The 25,260-nt window shown below is 30.5% G+C and overlaps 1 protein-coding gene across 2 annotated transcripts in view; it reads left to right on the forward strand.

The window, feature by feature from the left end:
* LOC129975732 (fatty-acid amide hydrolase 2-B-like) overlaps positions 1-25,260 on the forward strand; it is a 46,912-nt gene that overhangs the window by 11,640 nt on the left and 10,012 nt on the right. Inside the window, exons 1-5 of one of the 2 annotated variants that reach the window (XM_056088917.1) lie at positions 8,551-8,603; positions 8,723-8,876; positions 17,609-17,828; positions 21,336-21,545; positions 23,665-23,784. In XM_056088917.1, the coding sequence (XP_055944892.1) occupies positions 8,724-8,876; positions 17,609-17,828; positions 21,336-21,545; positions 23,665-23,784 (703 nt within the window). In that variant the 5' untranslated portion in view covers positions 8,551-8,603; position 8,723. Of the gene's footprint in view, positions 1-8,550; positions 8,604-8,722; positions 8,877-17,608; positions 17,829-21,335; positions 21,546-23,664; positions 23,785-25,260 lie in introns of those variants that run through there. The other variant, XM_056088916.1, reaches the window with a different exon arrangement.

A 25,260-nucleotide genomic window follows, 5' to 3' on the forward strand; every position in this document is an offset into this window, starting at 1 on the left:
AATTTAGTTTAAACATAAACTAGATTTTAATCAGAGAATTCTCAGTGAAGTAAAATAAAATAAATTAACCAATTCATCGCTGAAGAAATAACAATTAGATAAAAAAAATGATTCATTTTATAATCTAAAATCTCATAAAATGATTCATTGAATTCTGAATTAGGGAAAACTATCGCCCTATTCATGTTTATAATGGCACTTGCCATGGACAAGCTCGCTGACGAAGCGATTTTAAGCCAAGGGAGTGTCTCTTGTTTTAGTAGCGCTAACTAGGGTCAAGAGTATGTCTTAGCTACTCACGCATCACATTCGCTTGTACAACCCCTTTTTAGATGGGGCACATTCACGCATCTCACAGGCAGAACAGATGAAGAACAACCACGCCCGATCCGGGACTCGAACCCAGGGCGTCCAGGTCACGGGGAAGACGTGCTACCCCTGTGCCAGGATGCCGGCCCTATATCTTGTGAAATATAAAAGTATTTTTCCTTAATAATTCCACTTGCAAATAATCGCAGTACTCGATAAAAATTTTTTTTCTCATAACTTATGATAACATCTTAGCCGAAAGACAAATATAAATCGGCAAAAATGTGACTTCTTACTCACTTGACACGTTGTCGGTTATTCTGCCAAAAGTAATGCAAATTTTTAGCCGAATGAACATTTACATAAGATGTCTGAAAATTAGCGAACTTCCATCGTATTCATTTCATAGTCGGCAGAATGAGATAACTTATTCACCCTGTCGGATATACTACCAAAAGTAATGCTAATTAGAAGCTTGATGAACGACATTTCAGTCAAAAGTCTGCAAATGTGTGAAATTAACTTCTACATCGATCAAATTGTGTTCATAGTCAGGCGATCAAAAATCGTCCGCAAAATGCGGCATCTTATTGACCTGCCATCCTATTGATTATTTTACCAAACATAATCAAACCTCTTTAACAGTTACTTAATTGTTTACAACATATTAATTTTAAGATGGTTTTTAAATTTTCATATTCGAGAATGTGTGCTTTTCCATAACCATTTTGAAGTAGTGAAAAATTTTGCCGACGAAACTCTCAATTTCTCGCCGACGGGGGGGGGCAAGCGGTTGCTGACAGGGGGGCAATTGCCCCCCTGCTAACGCCGCCTCTGACACACACACATTGAGCGTTATATAAGTATAGATTTGAAATAAGCACATTACAGAGATCGAATTCCATTTACAGAGTGCCTTAATCAAAAACACACAAGGTACACAAACTACAAAGCAAATTAAAAAAAAAAACATTAAAAAAAAGAACTGCAAAGAATAAAGAATTACAGCGTTCTAAACCATATATTAATAAAAATGCAAACAGCTAGGAAGGGTCAAAAAGTAAAACACACGCAAATTGATGTGATAGATGTAATGACGACATCTATCACACCTACACTACACATTCTACTACAAAAAATAATTAATTAACCTTGGCAGAGACATGGGACTGGCCAAGACCAAAGCAGAGTTATTCAGAGAATTGAAGTTATTAGAAGCAGTGACTGATTTCGTTTCGTAGTTGCCACAAGCAGTTTAAAGTTGAAAGAAATTAATAATGGACATGTTTTCATACAAGAAATTTGATTTTATTATGTATCTAAACTTGCATCTTCTGCAGTATCATTTAACCAGGCTAGCGATTACCATGGTGAACATTTTCAACGGGATATTGCAAATAATAATAGTAATTAAAAAAAAAGATACCATGGAAATTGTTTTATTGCAATGCTTGATAGATTGCTTATTATTGGAAAATTTTTATAAATGACACCAAAAAAATGCATAAACGACAATCTAAACAACCTCTTAACATGCAGTAAATAAGTTAATGCTTTTCTTAGGTCTTTGTTTCACACTAAAAAAACATTGGAACTTCAAATTTTCATAGCCGATTCGTGTTCAGCATTTCAGAAGCAATTATAAATGATTATTTTAATCTCAAAGAAACGAATTTCGCCGAAATTTGTTGTTCTGTGTCATTATGGAATCTTATAATAAATAATTTTTTTATCAGATGCTACTATTTGGCTTGTTTTATATGGATTACCAAATTTAATTAAAGTTAATTGACTAATTTAGAGTTAAACTCTGAACACATAAAATTATATTGGAAACATATTTTCAGAACTCCGATACATCAAGCAGTGAAAGACAAACAGAATACAAAATTTCCTTTTTAGGAATATTTTAGTGGCTAACCTACAAAAAACTCGTTATAGTTTGTGATGAGAGATAAAGATGTTTTAGAGAACAGCTTCTCAAAAAAAGTTTTTCAATAAAAATGACATATGCTAAATAAAAACATATTAAAAAATAAGGAGTTTGTAACTAACCGATTGATTGAGAATTAAAATCTGAATATATTAAATTATTGTATTATAATCTGCAAATAATTTCAGAACTCAGATATATCAATAAATGAACAAAAACTGATTACAAAATTTCCATTTTACAAAGATTTTAAAAAGACCAATTAAAATTCAGTGAAGTTTTTGATGAAAGATGAAGCAGTTTTAGCGAACAACTCTCTAATATAATTATTTCTACAAAAGAGAAAGATTCAAAATAAAAGCATATTTAAAATTAAGGAATTTGTAATCAAAAAAATAGTTTCATAATGAAAGAAAAGAGATATTTAGGAGTTATAATTTTTTCCTCTTTATTAATGTTTGTTCGTTGTTATGCTTTCTAATAACTATAATTAATCTAACGTCTAAATCTATATTTAAAATATCAAAGAATAAAATCATGGAAAAGACTATTACATTAATCATTCTGATAATTATACCTAATTTATCTTTCATAGGACATCACTTTATTATTTTTAATGAAATATACAGGGTGTTTATAAAGTCCCGGACCCATTTTGATGTTTAATAATTCATAAAATAATAAAGATAGATTTAAATTAATAACATAAATGGTTAAATAGACTCAAAAAGTTTCATGACCCTTGTCAATGAACTTCCACGTGTGCCCCCTTCGTCGCACGGAGAATATCAAGTCGATAGTCAATTTCACGCCAGGTAGCGACAAGCATGTCGGCATCCACAGAGCCATTTGCGCACTTTATGGCGATTAACAATGCCAGAAACATGAAAGGATGCTTCATCGGAGAACATTATGCTCTTCAGAAAATCAGCAGCATCTTCTATCCTCCTTAGCATATCTGTTGCAAAGGCCATCCTCCTAGGCCTATCGTTCGGTTCCAAAACTTGAACAATTTGAACTTTGTATGCATGCAGTCTTAATTTTTTCTTAATAACCTTGTACACCGTCGAAATTGGCATATCCAATTCTGTTGCCGCTGATCTCACAGATATTCTAGGATTGTGTAAAAATGTCTCTCTGACACGCTCAACATCAAAATCGCTTGTGCAAGGACGTCTGGAACGTTTCTTATCTTCGATACTTCCAATTTTTAGAAAATTCTTTTTCCACCGCAAGATGCTGTTTTTGGATGGAGGATCTTTTTGGTAAATTCTTCTGAAATTTCTCTGTGCTTGCACTATCGATTTCATTTCTATGAACCACCATAAAATCTGTGCTTTCTCTTGTGGTGTACGCATTCTCCTTAATATCCGCTCGAATAAAACATCACATACAAAAGTACTACATAGAACAAACACATCAAAAGTAAACATAACATTGCAATAGTTGCCAAAAACAAAAGAGAGAAAAATGCAATTAATAAGCAGACAATATTTAGAAAAGTACAGATATTTAGACTGGAAAATGAAATTATCTGAAAATAACCACACGCGCAGACGATATTTACAAAAGTAAAAATATTCAAACCTGAAAAGGAAAATATATGAGTTATTCCATCAATAAATGCCATAAGTTTGTTTATATCTTTATTATTTTACGAGTTATTAAACATCAAAATGAGTCCGGGACTTTATAAACACCCTGTATTTTTATATGTTTCAAAACTGATAAAAATATCATACATTTGCGTTTTTTTTTTTGCTTCAGAAATATGTAAGAACAAAAATATTAAAAATAGTTTTCGTTATAATGTTCTGATTCGCATTAAAATACTAAAAAAGTCATAAGATACGTAGACAGTTAAAAATATTGCATCGGATAATTGAACAATCGAGAAATACTGAAGTGTTTGCTAATTATGTTAGAAAGATACAAGATTTAAATCAAGTTCTTTGTTGTAGCAGCTTTCAATTATGTTTCCGCATTACACTTAATGCATTACACAGTCTCTATAAACTAATTTAAATGCATTTTATGTAGCTTTTTTCCTATATTATATGCTTCGAATTAAAAAAGTTTACTTTGTAATTCAACGCATTTTTGCCTTGTAAAAGAAGTTGATTACTATGATAAAAAAGTATCCAGAATGTTTTATTTAAAATATGTATATTCTAGAAATCGTTTGCGAATTTTTATGAAATATTTTCGCAACTTATATAAACATATGGCAACGTTTATCATTTGATTCTTTTCGTCATATCCTCTGAAAATAAATTTGTTTTTAGTAAGATAAGAATTTTAATTTTGCCGATTTTTAAAAATAACGAATAAATTTGAGCAAAGATTATGAATTAAAATTTACTTCCGCGATTAATTTTACAACAAAAATATTGAAAATGCCGCAGAAAACTTAAAAAAAAAAAAAAAAAAAAAAAAGAGTTTTAAATGACACACACACATTTCACATTGTGAAGCATTAAAACAACTATAAAATATTTCTAAATGAATATATTACTTATTCTCTAGTTCAGAAGAATATATTAAGAAATTGTTATACCAAACTTGAATAAAAAAAATATGCATTAAATTTTAGTTTATGAGGTTTTTCGTAAGAAAATTCCATCAGAGATTAGAATTTGAGAAAAAAGCATCTCAAGATACAAAATAACATTGAAACGTATGTAACTGCAATTATAAAAAATCAGTGTAATTTAAAAAAAACAAACAGACTAAGAAATAAAATTAATTAAAAAAATTAGTTTTTAAATTTTTTTAAAAATTAAAATTTTTTAAAATTAATTTTATAAAGAAATCTGTTTTAATATTAAAAGCATTAAATAAAAAAAATCATGATTTTAAATAACATTGACTTTCCAAAATAGTCAGTGGCGCAAAAAATATTTATGAAGAGATTGCATTTTTTTTTTTTTTTAAATTGCTGCTTTTTCCATAATTTTTATTTTAAATCCACTTATGGAGTTTGTTGCGCTTCAAATATACTAAATAACCAGTGTATCATATAGTAAATTTCTTGTAGTTTAGTCAATAAAAAAAAATGATCGAACATTGAAAGGGTAATTCAGTAGTTAAAAGTATTAAATCCTCCATTTCCCCCACCCTTCCATCTTCGTCCAGTCATTTCAATAATGTTCATCAAAAGATAAATATCGAATAAGATGTACAATAAAGATCTGAAACTTTCATCGCTTTTTATGTAATAATTGATTCCTCATGAAAAAGTATAATCCGAATTACGCTACAGAAAATTAGTTTTTTTTTTTTTTTTTTTTTTTTTTACAGAGTAATCTGAAAAAAAAAGAAAAAAAGAAATGAATATTCAATATAACAGATGTATTTTATATCTAGACAACAAACATCGAAACAAAACCCATAACCATCTAAAAGAAAAGAAAAAAAAAAACATTATATTAATTAATTGAAAAAACATTCTTCGATATTCACCGGAGAATATTAACTTTTCTAATTGCGACATTTGTATTTAAATCTGAAAGTTGTTACAAAGCAATTATTGTAAATCATTCATACAAATTTGATTCATATTTTACATAAGTATCTAAAATTACAATACCTCTCACCATCCAAATTTGGTATTTTCATAACGTCATCAAGCCGAACTATCTACACAAAAATGAAAAGGTTTAAATGCTTATTAACATTTTCAAGAACAATGCCAAAATTTTAAAGATTTCCAATAACAAAACATTTTGTCGGAAGCCGAATGACGTACAGAAGTTCTGGTAACACAAACAGAATAGAAAATTTATCCCTAATGTTATTATAGTGTGAGCGAAGTTTTCAAATATCGCTGCAGCGAAAACTTATAAAAAGTGAATGAAAAATTCAAATTCATACTTACTTTCCTAAGGTAAAATTATTTTGAATTTATTGTGAAAGATGAATATGTTGGCATAAAACAGAGCACATCTCAGAGTAATACTGTGAAATAATTTGAAAGATTTTTGGGAAAAGCTTTGAAATTGATTTAAAAAAAAATCATGATGCATTTGTCGCCTTCCAGATTAAGCAGCATTACAAGTTTCAAATAAAAATTTAAAGTTTTACTAAAATACTAGCCGCCTTTGGCGACCAGCTGGTTCGCCAATCTTAATGTTCGTTAAAATTTTAATAATTAAATATTTTATGCAATTCCTACTTTAATAGCTTCTTCATCAAAATATTTTAAAACTTCAAATTTTGATAGTCATATAATTCTCTCATAATATTATCAACGCCTTCAGTCATAACGTAATATGTATCTCTCTAATTTTCTGTTAGTTCCTTGTTAGTTAGTTAGTTCTAGTTAGTTAGTTAATTTATACTATAAATTAAAGTGGAAAGGATTCATCTGCAATTAATATAATAATATTTTTTACTGAAACAAAATTTTTTTTTTATAATACGATTACTGAAAATAGAGTCACTGAGCATTTAAACTTTATGGGCACTAAAGAATATCTTTCCTAATTTATGTAATATTTCAAGAATTTGTAAACAAAATATTCTCAGATTCATTATGACCAGAAAGATTAATTAACAATGTTTAATTTTAAATGCATCAAACGGTAAGAAAATAAAACGAATCGTTTAAAATAATCGGTTGAAAACAGGTTAAAAAAAACTAAAAAAAACGATGTACTTAAAATTATAAGCGTATACAAAAAATATATAACTAACATAAATACAACTTAATTACAAAAACATGCAACTAACCTAAAAATAATTTAAATCATCCGTTGATAATGGTTGTCATGTCAACAATCAGAACACAATGCGCATGCGTGAATTTTCAACGCCAGTTATGGTAACGCAAATGCGCGAGTTTTCTCCGCCAGTTGGGGTAACGTTATGCAGATTAGACATTTTTAATTTCCTTCATTCTGTTTTATTTTAATTCAAAAGTACTTAAGAATGAATCTGAAAGATCGATTAATTAACAATGTTTAATTTTAAATGCATCAAACATTAAGATAATAAATAGAATCGTTTCAAATAATCAGTCGAAAAATCTTAAGCTTAGCCTCATGACTGTTGGGAAAAAAACTGAAGCCTTACTCATTTGGCGGTGGGGAAAATGAAAAGATTTTTTTGGCGGGAAAGTTAGTTTTTAATTCATAATTAAAATTCTAATTAAAAATTCAAAAAAAGGGCTATCCTATCTTTTAAGTTAGATCAAACTGCACAGGGTGTGCAAATTTTATTAAAATCGGTTAAGTAGTTTAGGAGTCCATCGCGGACAAACAACGTGACACGTAATTTATATATATTAAGATTAACCAACGGCAATGGTCACTCTGTACGAGAAACGAATCTTTAACCGTTGCCTAGCAACGGAGAATAAACATGTCATGCCAGAGAATGACTTGCCACTGGCGTACAATAATTACCAGATATTAACGTTTGGTGTGAATTTAGCATCTTTACTGAATCTATCGTGTTATCCTTGGCGAGTAATTTGGCAAATGTTCCCTGGCATGCAGTTAATAGTATCCAAAAACCGAATTTGTGCTTTAGACACGTTTTTATCAACCGATTGGAACAAAGATTTGACGTAAAACTGCAATTGCAGTCTCAAAATCCTGTACCAAATTTGATACATTTAAGTCATTGAGTTTTCGAACTATCGCGTTTATATGTTTCTGAAAGTATTTGTAATTATTAGACGGAGGGACGAACTCAAGTGCTCACACTGTTTACTCAAACTTTGATAGAAATCTTCTCTTTGATAGAACAAATTTGGTGTAAAGACTGTATACCAAGATTCATTCATCTAGATGAAAGCGTTTTTGATTTATCTTTGTCACAGACAGGCAGATAGACGTACATTTTTCTAAAAATATGTTTTTCAAACTCAGGGAGATTAAAAAATTGTTGGTTCATCAAAATCTTGAGTTCGAATTTTTTGACGATTACTACATTATTTCTATACTGTGTATACGAAAAAGTAAAAAAAAAAAAAAAAAAAAAAAGTGCAAAAGCAGCCAAAAATATTTATTTTTTCCTATCCTTTTCTAACATATTTTGTTTTAAAATTTGCCCCCCCCTCAAAAAAAAATCGCAATTAAAACCATTATTAACCATTCTATGTCATTACACATTCATAAAAGCCAGCAGCTGTAGCACGTACGAGAGTTTACACTATGATTTCTAAAAGCGGAAACAATGCCACACGGAAGCAGTTAGACTTAAATATAATGCCCAGTTTTCGCCAAGCATCCCAATCTTTCAGAAGCGCGCCAAGTATCTGCTGTCTTGAATGGCCTGAAAAGTTTAACAACCGGTTTAGGGTTGCCATAAAGATTGTCAGGATTACAACATTTAAAGAACGGACATCATAAATCGGGTCATTATAAAATATTTGTAGCTTGTTAAAATTATTTGTATTTTATTCTGAAGCTGTCATATTTTTCAGGACATTAACCAAATTTTTTTTTTAATTCTGATATCTGTTATTATATTTAGGATGCTGCATCTAATACTGACCTTTGCACGTTTTGTTCTACATTATTCTTTGTTCATCTGGTATGGAGGTAAAGGAAAAGTTGTGCCACCAGTGAAGAATCCTCTACTTCTAAAATCTGCTACGAAATTGGCCCGGGAGATACGAGAGGGAAAAGTAAGTTTTGCAAAAATCATCTTTTTTCTTGAAAACGATTTAAATTAAGCACACATAATTTCTTGTTTTTTGATAAAATAAAAGTTTATTATTTATTTATTTTTGCCCCAACAAAATAGGTTCTGTTAAAAATCTTTTCTGATATTTAATCATTTTTATTTTTGGTTTCACCAAAAAAAAAAAAAAAAATGGTGGGTTAATGTTAGAACAAATTCCAAAAATGAAAAATAAATGAATTACACTTTTATTAGTATGAATTAGAACTGATAAAATAAATTTTATATTATTTTAAATCTAGAAAATTTTATTAAATTTATTATTTTTATTTTTTGGTGTTTGAACAGTTTTTTAACACACCTTTCCAAAAAATAATCTTGTCTTGATATTAGGAAGAAAATAATAAAAATATTGAAGGTTTTGAAGCGAATTTTTATTTTCGTACAAATTCAAAAATGAGTTTTTTTAAAAACAGAAACACGATGGTTAAAATCAAATCATAAAGATATGAAGAACTGATATAAATGTTCCAAATAAATCGAAATTGAATAACATTAACTATATATTTTAATTTTTAATGACATTTTAGAAATCTTATTCCCTATCATATTTATCATGACTCATTTTTTTTATAATATTATTTTCATAGTTACTTTTATTATATATTTTGATTACCCTTTTCCGATTAAAAAACAAAACAAAATTATTTTTTGCTGTATAGTATTATAATAAAAGTTATTTTGTATTTTTATTGTTTCCTACTTTTGAGGTCTTAATATATATAATAATTCATTTACTTAATTACAAAATATTGATATCAATTTATTTTTCAAGTTCAGAGTCAGATGTCAACTCAAATATGGAATCATTAATGGATTATTAAGTTAAAATATTTATTGAAAATATTAACATATTGTATTAACTACGGAAACATATAACTGTTTGTAATTTCATAACTTTAGTGCAGCGATTCCCTAATTTATGGATCGCGAATCAATGTTTCATAAGGCATGACGAGATCATGAATATGTATATTCCTTTCCACTATTTTTCAGAAAATTGACTCGAATTGGTTTAAAATTTTCATGAAGCAAACAATTATTTTGTGGCCATTAGAATTTTTTTTTTGTAGAATTATAGTTAATAATATATTTGTTTTATTATAAAACCCTGTTTAATAATGTATTTTTTTTTTTAACTAAAGTGCATTTTTAGACCATGAAATCTCTTTCAGAGTAAACGAGTATTGTTCGTCTCAGCAAAAATTCATTATATATCGAGGATGGAGTTGTGAGCTATAGATTTGATATCTAAAAAGAAAGTTGCAATATTTAAATATTTTGGAGCTCTTCTTCACCCTATTCTAGTATATTCTTAAGTTAGAGAAATCTATAATAAAATTAATCTCAAAAAATCTGAAAATAGTCAAGTTAAACAAAAAGTATAAAAGTAAATACATTTTTTTTTTGTTCAGCAACTTGTATATTCTGTTCTGTTCATTTTTCCATTGAAATAATTATTTAGTGAGTGGAAAAGACGATTTTCAAAACATATCAGATTGTATTACAATAACTACTAGTAAATTCTTAGTTATTCCTGATATATTCTGATTGCACCATAAATAAAAAACCACAAAGAGCTAACTCTTTTACGTGTTTACTTCTGAAGTTAAGGATTTTAATAACATTAATTGATTAATAACAATGATCGAATATATTTTTATCACATCAAGGAGAAGCAACATTATTTATATGAGGGCTATTTATAATTTATTTAAAAAATAACAATGAAAGAATTCATTAATTGTTGCTTACCGATTATAATTTCATAACAGTTTATTTATACATTGTTCGTACTTATATTCGTTTTAAAAACTTGCTGAACGATGCTGTATGTCTCAAATATCATTTGATATATTTTGGCATTTATTGGTGGATTTTTTTTAAAAATCATATTCGTTTCCGTCAGAATTATTAACATTTATTACTTGGTTTTGCTCTCAAAAAAAAAAAAAAAAAATCACTCTTTTACAAAATTTTGGAAAGAAGAGACTCTGATATTTTCAGCTGCTAGCTTTGATCCATTTTTGGAAAATTTTCATATCTATTAGAAATTTCAATTTTGTATTTCACATTCAAATCCATTTTTAATTTCCTGTATACATATCGTAGGGAAAATATAAAAATTGTCAATACTAAATTTTCGGTACACCAATTGTTAAAGCTGGTATAAAATAAAGAATCGTTCAATTCTCTATTTCAAACCTAAAATATTAAGCGATGTAGTGACCACATTAAACGAATATTTTTTGGATACACTTGAATATGTCGTTTCGGAACCATTGTATCTAGATAATATTAAGAGAATAAATGCGAAAGATAACATTAAATGCTACCACTTAAGTGTCGTCCACTGTATAAGAAAAGAAGATGAAAAGGTAAAATCATAAGCATTAAATAGAAATTATATCTCTATATCTATATCTATTTATCTGTATATATCTCTCTCTATATATCTGTCATGATATTTTTTTATTCAATTTAAATCTTAATAAATTTTCTAATTTTGATTTTAAATTAATGCATATTACTTTATTCTAATATTTTCTCTTATTTCCTGTTCCAAACCCCATTTATTTATTTAATTACTGCTAACACGCGCTCTAAAAGTTCTTTTTTCTTTGTTTTCCCACGTCACAAGTGAAAGGATAAAAAATCCTTGCGCCTATGCACGTTTTATAAAAGTACATAAGGTTCCCTTTCCTAAGTCAAAAAATCCCTATCGGAATCTCGTAATCTTTTTATCATCGCTTTTTCCTTGTACAAATCATATCTCACGGATGAAATAATACGAAGTTAAGAATGATTTCAACTCCATTTTATAATTCAACAAACTATCTGATTAATGATATCAATAATAAATGCTGTCGTGTTATTTTTTTCACCTGAATTTTGGCAACTTAAATTTTTTTGTTCTGCACAAATTTTAACAATATTTTTCAGTTACTGAAATTAAATTTAAAATGATTATATTATTTCATCGAATATTTAAAGTACGTTATTTTTTTTCATTGCTAAAAATTAAGTAAAAAAGATTTTTTTAAAGCAAAAAGGATGTTTAATATTTCTGCACTTTTTATGATGTCGAGAATTGTAACTTATTTTTTTCTCACGTGTTTTTTTCGAATATGATGTCAATATATATGTTGTAATCTTTCTAAATCATGAAACTGTATTTAAAACTTCATCGTAAGTCACAAAACTATACTTAAAATCACAATTTCAAGCAGCTGTCTCACCTGCTAAATAGAAAGCTAGTGATTTAATATGCCAGAGGAATGCTAAGCAATTCCTATAATCCATCAGTCATACAAAGAAGTAGAATTTAGGCATTTAGCCAATCTGAAAATTAAATGCAGCTGGAATTCGTTATATTTTCTTGTACATAATCTTCTGTTTTCAGACATTCGTTAGTTTCATTTGTCTAGCTGAAAAGAGTTAGAGTCATCATATTCAGATAATTCCAAAAACAAATTTTCAGAATTGGGAGAAATCTGGAAGATGATGATTCGCCAAAAAGTTCGTTTTTTTAAAGATTATATTATTTTATCTTTGCATATAAGAAAATCAAAAATTATTTAGTAAATATAATAAATAGTTAATAAAACAATAAATACCCAAAATAAAATAAATAATCAAGTAAGCATGATAATAATAGTAATAATAAACTAACTAAATAAATTCTTAACAATGATACAAATAAAAATAATTTCACATTTGGAATTTCCAATTATTATAAATGTTTTAAAATTGAATTGTACATATCTTAATTTAAATGGTATTCAGCGAAAACTTCATTTTGTTAAAAATATTGTTTTTTTTTTTTTTTTTTTTTTTTTAATGTTTTCTCAATTTCTTTAATATTAAAACGTTTGTTAGCTAATTAACTGACGTAAGGATTTTATTTTATGTAAATTATTATCTTTATTTTCAGTGAGTTACACTTTATTTTTGCCCTTCTCTAAAATCTGATGCCACTTTTTTAAGAAAAAAATTAGGAATAATTATTACATATATGTTTTTTTAACTTCTGTAAGCGAAAATCAATCAAAAAATAAACTTAAAGTAAAATAAATATTCCCAAGGACCAAGCCCTTGGAAAAAATAAAAGGTCAAATTTCCGAAATATGTCTCACAAAAGGTCAATATAGTAATCCTGAAGAAAGAATATGATAGCTTTCATTCCAATATTCATTACTTGGTTATAAATCGCCAAAAAATACAACTGACTTGGCGGTTGTCAAATTGGTGTTGGCGATCTTGGTTTAATATGAAAATCACTACGGAAATTCGTTATCTTGGCATTCATAACATCATCACCTGAAAATTGCAAAGTAAACCCAGGAATACAACCATCTTGACATCTTATGTATAATGAAACTTGGCGATCTTATCCTATTATGAAAAGCGCCAAGTAAACCCATTATGTTGGTGCCCTTGACGCAGTCTGATAACAGCCAATTAAAGCTGGAGGTCGTGAATGAAAACAAGTACCTACTATTTTGCGCCTGTGACTAAATTGGTGTCCACTTTGTATAGTTGTCCATTTTGCATCACTTAGTTGATTATCATTTTAAAGGAACCAATTCATATGAATCATATCAAGAATAGTGATCTCAATTAATTTTGGAGCTAATGATTCATTTGATACAATTATGAAAATATCGACTTAATTAGGGATAATATAATAAATAACATTAACTTCTGACTAGTAACTGACATTACAATAGCAAGAAAAAAAATTAATGTCATTAAAGGGTCGCTAAATATATCGTTATAAATAACTCTTTCCTTTCTCTATTTGACAGAAAAAAATAATACATCTGTATATTGATTAAATTAATTAATATTTGCAGTTATATCTTTTTGTTATAAGTTAAATTTTATATTCATTTCTTTGTTATTGATATATTCCAGCTGATCTTTCCTGTCCGGACAAGGTTGCCTCATTATGAAATGATGGTGTCTTACGTAAAAATCGTGCATTTTAATCATTTATTTTTAACTTGACTTGTTTCTTCTTTATAAAAATGTTATTCTATTATTTATTGTTCTCTCACGTCTTGTTGTTTTTGACAAATATCAGGATCCACGAATGAATTATCTATACTATTGTTCATTTCAAAAACTCCGGATTATCACTTTGAGATGATTTTATCCTTCAGGGATACATAGATACGTTAGATCATAGGTTCCCAAAGTGGTCCAGGTGGAGTGGTCCATAGGAGACCGCACGGGGGTCCACGTAGACGTGAAAAGAAAACAGGGATTCATAAGTTGTAAGTGGAGGTCCACGAAAATCTTTCTGGTTTTCATAATAAAGAACAAAAATTTTGCCTTGGATTTACCTATCAACGTAGGTAGGTAGCATCATTCACTAGGTAGGTACTCAAAAATATTCGAGACTGAGTTGAAACACACAATTGAATGGAACAATAGATAATAGTACAAGTGTACACCACATGTCGAGACTTGCAAAGTACCGCCCGTGCGCCCGCTCGTCCGGGATGCTTGTTTAGAGCTGCAAAGGGATGAAATGCGACTTGCGCTGTTCTTGCAATCTACATTAGTATTAATACGAATGCCAAGAACAAAACGTTACTCATTTGTTTCCGGGATTTTGAACATAAAAGTATGACTGTGAGTGAATCGACAATTAAATAACAACATTTAAATACCCTGCATGATGACTTCAAAAATAGATATTCTGACGATGGAAATACCACCATGGATCATAACCCCATTTGATGAAACGGAAGAGGCGAATGTGGTATTACGAGAGGAGCTACTTGAGCTCAGCACCAACGAGGAACTGATGGTGAAATTTAAAAAAAGGCTATCAAACATTTTGGCTGCAGGCAGAAATCCCCGAAAAATGTCCTGGGCTGTGGGAAATTGCGAGAAAATTTTTGATAGCGTTTCCCTCGTCATATCTAGTCGAAAGAAGTTATAGTGCCGTTACCAACCTGTTAGCAAAAAAAAAAAAAAAAAAAAAAAAAAAAAAAGGAGCAGATTGAACATCACAGAACGGGGAGATTTGAGATTACTTCTTACAAAACTGAAGCCAAATATTGATAATTTGCTGTCAATTCATCAAGTACATCCGTCTCATTAAAAGTATGGCTATTTTTTATTGTTGATTTACATTTCAGAGTTCATTGTTGATTTTTTGTCAATTGTTGATTATTTGCAATAATAAATGTTTATAATTTTGTATAACCACAAGTATTATTTTAATAAATAGGACACAAGAAAATGTGCTACTTTTTCTTCTTCTTAACACCCCCAATTTAGGGTGATATTTTTTAGGAGTTTTGGGAATACAGTAGAAATGAAGCAGCAGGGGGGCTACCGAAAATAGTAAAACTTTAAAAGTGGTCCAAGAAAAAAAAGTTTGGGAACCTCTGCGTAAGATGGTCGCATTTCAGGTCTTTTTTTTGTTAGACCTTGACTTTCGCCTTTTAGATGCATCTTCTTTCAATTCCCCCCTTTGCTGTTTTGAACACCGACGTGTCATCTTAATTCGAAATTTGTGTATTTATTGTTGTTGTTACTTATGGCACTTGTCAGGCAAGCCCGCTGACAAAGTCAACGATTTTAAGAAGAGGTTTTTAGCGTCTCTTGTTTCAGTAGCGCCATCTAGGGCTAAGAGTACGACTTAGCTACTCATGCTTCACAATCCTTTTTAAGGGGTGGATTTCATTCATGCATCTCATTCACAGATCGTAATTTAGACCTGAAACGGAGGACGATCATCTCTGAACCAGTACTCTCAATAGTATTGTCTGGACTTGGAGGACTTTTGAACACGACAGATTTATACGTGCACCAGTCACCTTATACATGGAGAGTCCTCGGTCTCATTACTCGAGGGATGCGAGTCCAATGCCCTATCAACCAACCTTGTATTCATTGTTAAATTTTGAGGGCTAGTTAAATTTTGTGGGTTAACCGAAGTTGATTCTCTACCTAATTCCGCTGATAATTGGGATAAATTATATTGTTAAATAGAACGTAAGCATCTCCTCCCCCAATTTTCTTCTCACACCCTATTTTAGTGAAAACAGTACCTCCTAGAGCATGCTTAAAAGCGAGAAAGGTTACCGTATCTGAGTTACCGTCGTAATACATGCGAATTCATACTTGCCTGTGTGCCAGTAGTCTGCAAAATGGATCGTTGGAGTTAGAGTTACCAATGTTGTAGAGATATACTTAAGAGAGCTGAAATGTGCATATTGAAAAGATTTTTCAAAATTTTAATCAATTAAAAATCAAGCAATATTTTGAGGCCTTTCGTCAATTATTTAATAATATTACACGTAATCATAATTTCTACACCCTCTTAAAATATTTTTTAGTGATAACCATTTAAAAATCATGTAATTTTGATATTTTTTAAAGATATTTTTATACAATGTTTATTAAAACACTTTTAATTATTTCCCCAAATATTTTATCGTGTATTTTTATTCGTTGCTGAAAATCAAGGAATTAAATTTTTTTCTAGTTTTTCATTAACTTTTATTAATATTATTAAAAACTTCTTTTTCCATTTCATTGGTTTTTGCGTGGAACCTTAATATCTTAACAAAGCTAAGATATTAAGTATTATATTCGTTACGCTGCAACATTATAATAGCAATTCTTTTATTTTATTATTAAAGTATTTAAATTCCTTTAAAATGCAATTAGATATGTTTATAATACAAGTAAAATGCGCCGTGTTATTTTAAAATGTTAGAATCAACTACGCATTTTATATAAATAATAAGAAATTAAAGTTTTTTCCTTAGAAAACATTTTTTAGATGTTACATGACGTGAGCAGTGACGTTTGCATGCAAATGTGACGTCATAAGACTTGACAGAAAATAAACAAGGCGGCTTAAATATCTATCACAATTTGATATTTAAAAATAATTTACTGAGATCGAATTATGCATGGGAAGTATATGTGAAATAATCGGAAGTGCAACTATTATTCTCGATAAAGCAGTTGGTGTAGCTACAAATGTAAAAATTCGATCAAACCTGAAGATTAATCTTTAAAATTGCACTTGATACGAAAGCCTATTTCCAAAATTCTCCGAATGTGCATCTCTTACATAAGCTTTATTATCAAATAATCCATTTATGTATCTTATATGGAAGGATATTTTTAAAATTTTCCCTTAACATATCGTTTATCGAAGACCATCTTTCCATTTTTTTTTCTTTTACAGATTTTTTTTTGAGAAACCCAATTTATAACAATGTGAAATAGAAAAAGTGTGGCTACAAAGCTAGAAAAGTCATTAAATAGTAAACATAAACTTCGAATTACAAAAATGCGATAATTAAAAACTGAAAAAAATAATCGAAAACACCAAACGATATTCTTTCGATTCCTTGTGACGTAAAAGTAAGGAACCAAACGATAAAATAGTAGCGCCATCTGTAGGTCTAAATTAATTAAAAGGAAGAAGCCAATTCTATTCTATATTTCCATTCAGATTTTTTTTTCAAAAAGTTTAAAATTCTAAGAAAGAATTAGTTAAAGTCTTCTTTTCTGTTCATGGTGGCAAGAAACTTCATATTAGAAGTTAAAAATTGAGAGAGAGAGCTTATTTTTATTCATTCTAAGTAAATTTTATGCTATATGGGTATTGCATAAATAAAATATCTTTTCCTTTTGAAGTGCAAAAGTAAAGATGTTATCCAAGCCTACATAGACAGGATACTGGAAGTCGAACCCTACATCAACGCAACGGCAGAGCGTTGCTTTGAGGATGCTTTAATGAAGGCGAGAGAAGTAGACGCGCTTGTTGCGTCTGGAAAGTACACGAAGGAACAATTGTCTATTGAAAAACCTCTATTGGGAATTCCAGTTTCTATCAAGTGTTTACTTCATGTTAAAAGTAAGTATAAGTTTTTATAGCTGAGAGTATTTATATGCTTACAAAATTTATGCATCCTTCTTTTTAGCTTAAATAAACATTGACATTTTTATATGAGAGAAGGAAAGTATACTGATTTAATTATATAGCTAGTGGGATTGGTCTCATCAAAATTTTCTCGTATCCTCTAAAAGTGTTATCTCAGAGAATGCGTTGGATGGTATTGACGTACAATAGTTACGAAATATTAATATTGGCGTAAATATAGTGTTATGAAATTTCCGGGGTTCGTTTGGATAGTGGGAGTTATATGGTGTGGAGAACACTCAATCAGCTGGCGGCAGTAGAAAATGAAACAACGACGTTTATTTACACGAAGACACACAGGACAGCACAAAGACGACAACTATATACAGCACAGAAGACGATTATCTTCAGCCGTGACGTGCAGCATACAACAAGACTCTACTGCAGAGAGTAGCGCACAGCTTAGTTCAGCACTAGCTTGACTCCGTCGCTGCTCCGCTTATCCCTGGAAGACCAGTTCTTCACCGTCGATTACGACTACTCTGCCCTAGCAGCTGCGGCCGCCTCCTTTTATAGGTCTCAGGAGGTGGGCTAGAAGCCTCTCAACCAATCAGGAACGTTCGAGGCGTATCTCAGTTCCTACTGGACGGATCGGGAAAATTCTTGATGTTTCGGGTATAATCTATTTTGGCGCCAAAGTCACCAAATGGTCGCCAAGTTTGTCACCGAGCTCTGGAACCTCCGACGCGACACCGGACTCCGTCCAATACAGATGACTGTAAAACATTCTTTCCGATGGTGGAACCAACTATGCTGGGAAGCAGCGTTACAGATTCGTAACAATAGCAATTTTATCTAATCTATCGTGTAATTCTTGGCGAGTGTTTTGGCGGGAAGGGATGAGAATTTTCCGACATGGTGGTTGGTACTCGCCTCCCTGGTGAGCACAGAAATGGTGGGGGGTTGACCATCTCCTGCCAATGACGGGACGTGCTTCCTATGGAGGGGTTGTACTGTGGTTAGTAATTATTTTTAGAACTTAACCAGAGTTTCAGTCTATGCTGTCACAATGTTCCGATAATTCAATTTAGTTAAGGGGGGAACGGTGTAACTGTTTTTGGTTTAGATGTATACCAAATTTCATTCATCCAGCTCAAACCATTTTTGAGTTATTGTGTTCAGAGACAAACATGTATAATTCCAAAAATGTGTTTTTCGGACTCAGAGAAGTCTGAAACGGGAGATTTGTCGAAATCTCGCTTTCGAATTTTTTGACGGTTACAGTATATTCTCTTTTTTATTATTAATTTTTTAAAATATGTTTAATATAAATAAACACGCATTTACTTAATATGCTGAAATATATAAATTTTTTAATAAAAAAATATTTAGATCGAAACAAAATTGTAAAAGCACGAAACAATGAAATACTTACTCTAAGGAAAGTAGAATATTTATAATATATTTTTATTTTTAAAAGAATGTTTAGAATTTTCTTTCTTTATGATATTCATCGTATCTCGCTTTAAGAGTAAGTTCTGTGGTTAAGTTAAGTTCTGTGGCTTGCGCTTTCACGTTCCTCTTCTTTTGACTTCCAAAAATTTAATTTTCACTTCCTTCTATGCGAAGTATAAAAAGAAAGAGAGAAAAGAAATTCACTCGCGAGTTTTTAGTGATTCTTTGAATTTTAGACTTTCTTTGGCATTATATCTGCCCTTTTGTCTGTGAATAACGCGAGTTCGCAAATTGTACAGACTAAGTCTATGGCAAAGGATACCGACGTGCTCTGATTGGTTTAAATCTTGGCATCTTTTTGGCAATGTTTTGCCAAAAAGATGCCATACCGAAATATATTTTTATAAAAATAAATAAAATATGTGAATTTATCCCCTCCCCCCTATTTTTTACAGTTTATATGTAATATTAATCTGGAACACATATACAGCGAAAAAGATCAAATCCTGAAACCTAAATTCAGGAAATATAAAAATTACAATTTATTAAAAATAATTTTTGTATGTGTTTCTTCTTAATATTATTTTGATATAACTAAAAAAAATTAGCTACGAAATCACATATTCCGTTAAAGCTGACATATTTATACGTTTTGGGCATTAAGTAATCATCTCGCCATATGTAGTTGATGGGAAAGTAACAAACGTTCAGCAACAAGTTTCAATGACTGCATAAATTATCTAATGAAGGCACGAAAATCGCATAAAAATAAGAATTATTTAATGGCTGCATCATATGTTGAGTAATTACTTTCATTTAGTTTTTATACTCTGTGCATAAACAACAATAGTTAAATTTATTACTAGTATTATTAGTAATATTTGTAATTATTATTATTAATTAGTATTAGTAGTATTACTAGTCATATTTAGAGAAAACAATTATATTAATAAAAATTAGATCGTGTTGATATTCATTCGCATATTCCATAAAACTAATGAACGGTACAAGGTTTGAGCCAAATAAGCGAAAACTACACTTCTGAGTGCAAAACATTGTCAAAAAGATGCCAAGGCTTAAACCAATCAGAGCACGTCGGTATTCTTTGCCATAGTCGTAGTCTGTACAATTTGCGAACACGCGTGAATAACCAAGAACTTTTTGAGTATGCAGATGAAATTTAGTACATGAAAATAGTTAATTTCATAGATTTCTAACAAATTTTGTATACTAGAAAGAAAGAAAAAAATTGTACACAGATTTAACATTTAAAATGTATATTCATATCAAATTTTTAACCTAATCCATCAATTACCTGCCTGTCTGTCTATGTGTTCCTTTGCGTGCATTAAAACCACGAACTCATATCTGCAATGGCTTAGATAAATGGAATTTAAAACATGTATTTAGCATCTAAAGTGCAGTTAAAAAAAGTTAACAAATTTTCCAAAGGTTTAATCTTTTGTTGGTAGGTACCTTCGCATACATGTAATCACGGGGACTCAAAAATGTTACAAATTAGATATAGTTTTAGTACCTAAAGTTTATATATTTATCAAATTTTGAATAAAATCTATCAATGGCTTGTCCATCTGTACATTCATAACTCATAACTTTCCAGATCTTGCTAGAGCCTAAATTTAAAGATTTCAAGAGAAGGGAGGAGGGGTAGCACTTTGACCAGGGAACATAAAAGAAAGTTTTGAAAGGATCACTATCGCTGGGTTACTTTTAAGATCGCTAATACTATTGATTTTTAAGAATTTTTTAAAATATTTTTTTAGATATTTTATTTTTCCGTTATTATAATTATTATAGAATCTTGAAATTCACTTTTCGCAAATTAATTACTAGATGGCGCTTCTTGTATGAAATCAAATTTTAAATGAAATGAATCAAATACAGATATCTGAATACATTTATCATTGTCTTTTTTATTAATCAATGAAATATTTTGCAATAAAATTATCGTTATTGTCTGCAATGCTTATATTACCTCTTAATTTCAACTTTATTAATAATATATTCGCTATTTCATACCAACAGACATGCCATACACTTGTGGATGCCTTCTCTTCGCAGACCTCAGAGCGATTGAAGACGCACCTACTGTTGCAGCACTGAAAGAAGCTGGAGCTATCGTGACTACGACGACTAACGTTCCAGAACTAGGTATAGATATGGAGAGTGGTAATAAGTTTTACGGAACGACCTGCAATCCCTATGACACCAACAGAACATGCGGTGGAAGCAGTGGCAAGTAGTTTATTTTGATCATCTATATTTATAAGATAACGGTAAAAAAAAAAAAAATCGAAAATCCGATTTTTACTTTTTTGTATACGAAGATTAAGTATCGTAATCGTCAAAAAATTTGAGCCCGGATTTTGACGAATTTCCAAGTTTTAGATCTCCCTGAATTCGAAAAACCAATTTTTGGTATTACGCCCATCCATACGATTGTTTATGATAGAGATAACTCAAAAATACCTTGAGATAAATGGATAGAATTTGATATGTACACATTTTTGGTATTATGCCCATCCATTTGATCGTTTATGATAGAGATAACTCAAAAATACCTTGAGATAAATGGATAGAATTTGATATGTACACATTTTTGGTATTATGCCCATCCATTTGATCGTTTATGATAGAGATAACTCAAAAATACCTTGAGATAAATGGATAGAATTTGATATATAGTCTTTACACCAAATTTACAGATTTCTATCACAATTTGAGTCAATTCCACCCAGAGGAAGTCCGTCTGCCCGGCTGTTCGAATAAGAGTTAACATAATAAATACAAAACGAAAAGAGCTAAATAGGTAAGATTCGGTACACAAATTTAACATCTATAATGTAGAAACCTGTCAAATTTGAGCCAAAACTAACGGCTTGTAATTGTGATAACTTAAAAATGCAGTGACTTAAATATATCAAATTTAATACTTGATTTTGTGACTTTAAATATAGTTTTATGTCAAAATCTTGTTTCAATCGGTTGGAAAGAACGCGTCTAAAACACAAATTCGATTTTCGGATACTATTAACCGCATGCCAGGGATTTATCGCCAAGTAACTCGCCAAGGATGACACGATCGATTCAGTAAAAATGTTAAATTTACGCCAAAGGTTAATATTTAGTAACTATAGTATTCCAATGACATTCTAAGCGTTCTTTTGGATAACATCTTCATTAGAGAATAAGTGAGACATTTTTGGGAAGACAACTGGTTTTGCATAACTGATTTAACCCTTTCTAGGGCCGTGGGAAGTATGCTTCCCACCAAATTTATCAATCTTTGTATGAAATTATGTAGGTTGGCATAAGTTCTGACACATTTTTTAGTAAGTCAGAAACTTAGATGCTTCAGTTCTTTATCTCAGACAAAATGATGTGTCTTGATTTGTTGCTTAATTATTAATTAACCAAATTAATGAATTAATCAAATTAAATTTATCTAATAAGCTAAATGAATCCCTTTTCTTATTCTAATTTCAAGCCTAAAAATATTTTAACATAATATGACTAGAAAAAATGGCCCTTTAAAGGGTTAAGAGTCCAGCGTGCCGCTGAGAAATTTTATTTTATCCTGTTGTGATATTGAGTACAGTGTAACAGAACTGCGCTACTGGTGCTACTCAAGTGTGCGAATGATTTTCTCATTTCAAAAGAAGTGAAATGAGTATTGATGGTAATTATGGTTCTGGACTTCTTTCCGGACGGACGAAAATGGCGAAAAAATTCATGCACTTATTCGAGAGGATCAATTTGACCATTACAGATGACGGGAAGTTATATGAACTATCTTAGATTTCGGTTCAACGAATTTTAATGGAGATTTAGGAATGGGAAAGGTCACTTCGAAATTTGAGCCTGGGTTCTGACTGACCTGTAAAATGTGTTTAAAAGTACAGAAACGTATCTATTTTGAAAGAACAAATTCCCAGACTTTTTTTTCCTAAGATAATCAAACCCCCGGGGGGGGGCACCTCGAAATGAGGATGAGATGTTTCCGGCATGGTGATTGGATCTCGTCACCTTGGAGGGTACACTAATAAGTGGGGGATCTGACTCCTCCCATCGATGACGGGACGTACTTCCTACGGGGAGGGTTGTACCTTGGCCGGTGACGGCCCTTACGACTCAACCGCAGTTCCCGCCAATGTCGCTGTTGCGGCGGTCCGGTCATTCAGTTTTTATGGTTTAAATCCGTGTGCCTTCGTGACGGGTCGGAGAGTTAGATGGCTGACTTTCCAAGATGATCACTGATGATAAATTATTCATCATTTTTATCAAAAAATTGTCATTTCTTGCAGAAGAGCAAGTCTATTTTTTGTACTGAATTTCTGTGTATTGACTATTTTAGGTGGCGAGGCTGCCTTGATCAGCGCCGGAGGTTCTTTGCTTGGATTAGGTAATGATCTTGCCGGAAGTCTCAGAATTCCAGCTCATTTCACGGGCATTTTCTCGCACAAGCCATCGAAAGGTAGCTATCTTCTATTTCCTCTTATAAATGATATAAAATATTATAATCGTCAAAATTCAAGCTCGAAATTTTTATGAATTTCGATGTTTTAGACTATTTCAGTATATATTAAATTCTATTTTTAGATTGTTTCTCCGAAGTTAAGAAAAATTGTTGCAATAATTTTTGCTTCAGAGCTATTAGGTAAAGCAACAGGAATTTATTTCTAGAATTTCTCTTATTACTTTATTATAAATGTATAGAGAAAGTATAAAAATCGTCAAAAAATTCGAACTCGAGAATTTGACGAATCTCCACGTTTTAGAAACACTGGAAAATGTCCGTCTGTCTGTGACAAAGATAACTAAAAAAATGCTTTGAGATAGGTGGATGAAATTTGGTATACGGTCTGTCCGTTCAAAGGAAGTTTTTCTGTCCTGCTGCCCGATTACAAACTAGCACGATAACTAGAAAACGAAGAGAGCTAGATAGATGAAATTCGGTGCACAGATTTAACATCTTTAGTACAGACACCTACCAGATTTTGAGCGAAATCCAACAAGGGGTTGACTGTTGTCGATCTGAACTTTCAAAAATATTTAAAGGCAATAACTCAAAAACGCCGTGTCTTAAACTTATCAAATCTGGTACGTGAGTTTGGGACTTTAAATGGAGTTTTATTTCAAAATTTTTTTCCAATCAATTGGAAAGAACGCTTTCTACAACCAAATTCGATTTTTTGGGTACTTTTGACCACATGCCAGGGATTAGTCGCCAAAATACTAGCCAAGGATCACATGGCAAATTCAGAAAAATGGTAAATTCATGCCAAAGGTTAATATTTTGTAACTATTGTACGTTAATGTCATACAAGGCGCTCACTGAGATAACATCGTTATTAAAAAGTATGCGAGAAAGTTTTTTTTTCCCCGATGTTTTTTTTCTCACCCAATTCCATATATTCACATTTAAGAATCACAATTCATATCTCTGAAGGCAACCTTTTTTAATGCTATGGTGCTTTGAATTCTTCCTGCGTTATATGAAGCTGTCGTGTTATAGCAAAAAAACTGGATAATTTGTGCTGTCATTAATTGAAAATAAGTTTTACAAAAGAACAAACTGTCTGATAGGATCAAAAGTTTTTTTCAAAGGGAAGACTACAAACAATGTCTCTAATCAATTCTGATTTGGTAGATATTGTTTTTTATTATTCAAATTGTAATTTATTTATTACAATTCAAATGTATAATTTTAAACAATCTATGCCATATTAAAATACCATGAGGAAAATAACTAAGATTTATCCTGGTGATAAAGTCGACCTTTAATATTTGAAAACACAGATTTAAACTATTAGTGAATGAATTTCCCTAAAACGGTTGCAACGGTTTATAATAAGCTAGTGAATGAGTTTCTTTTTCTTCTTATATTATATGGTATTAATATATAATGAATTGCAGAATTAAAATGACTGCAAAATGAAAATTTATCTCA

The sequence above is a fragment of the Argiope bruennichi genome, chromosome 7 (genome assembly GCF_947563725.1).
Source record: "Argiope bruennichi chromosome 7, qqArgBrue1.1, whole genome shotgun sequence".
Taxonomy (NCBI): domain Eukaryota; kingdom Metazoa; phylum Arthropoda; class Arachnida; order Araneae; family Araneidae; genus Argiope; species Argiope bruennichi.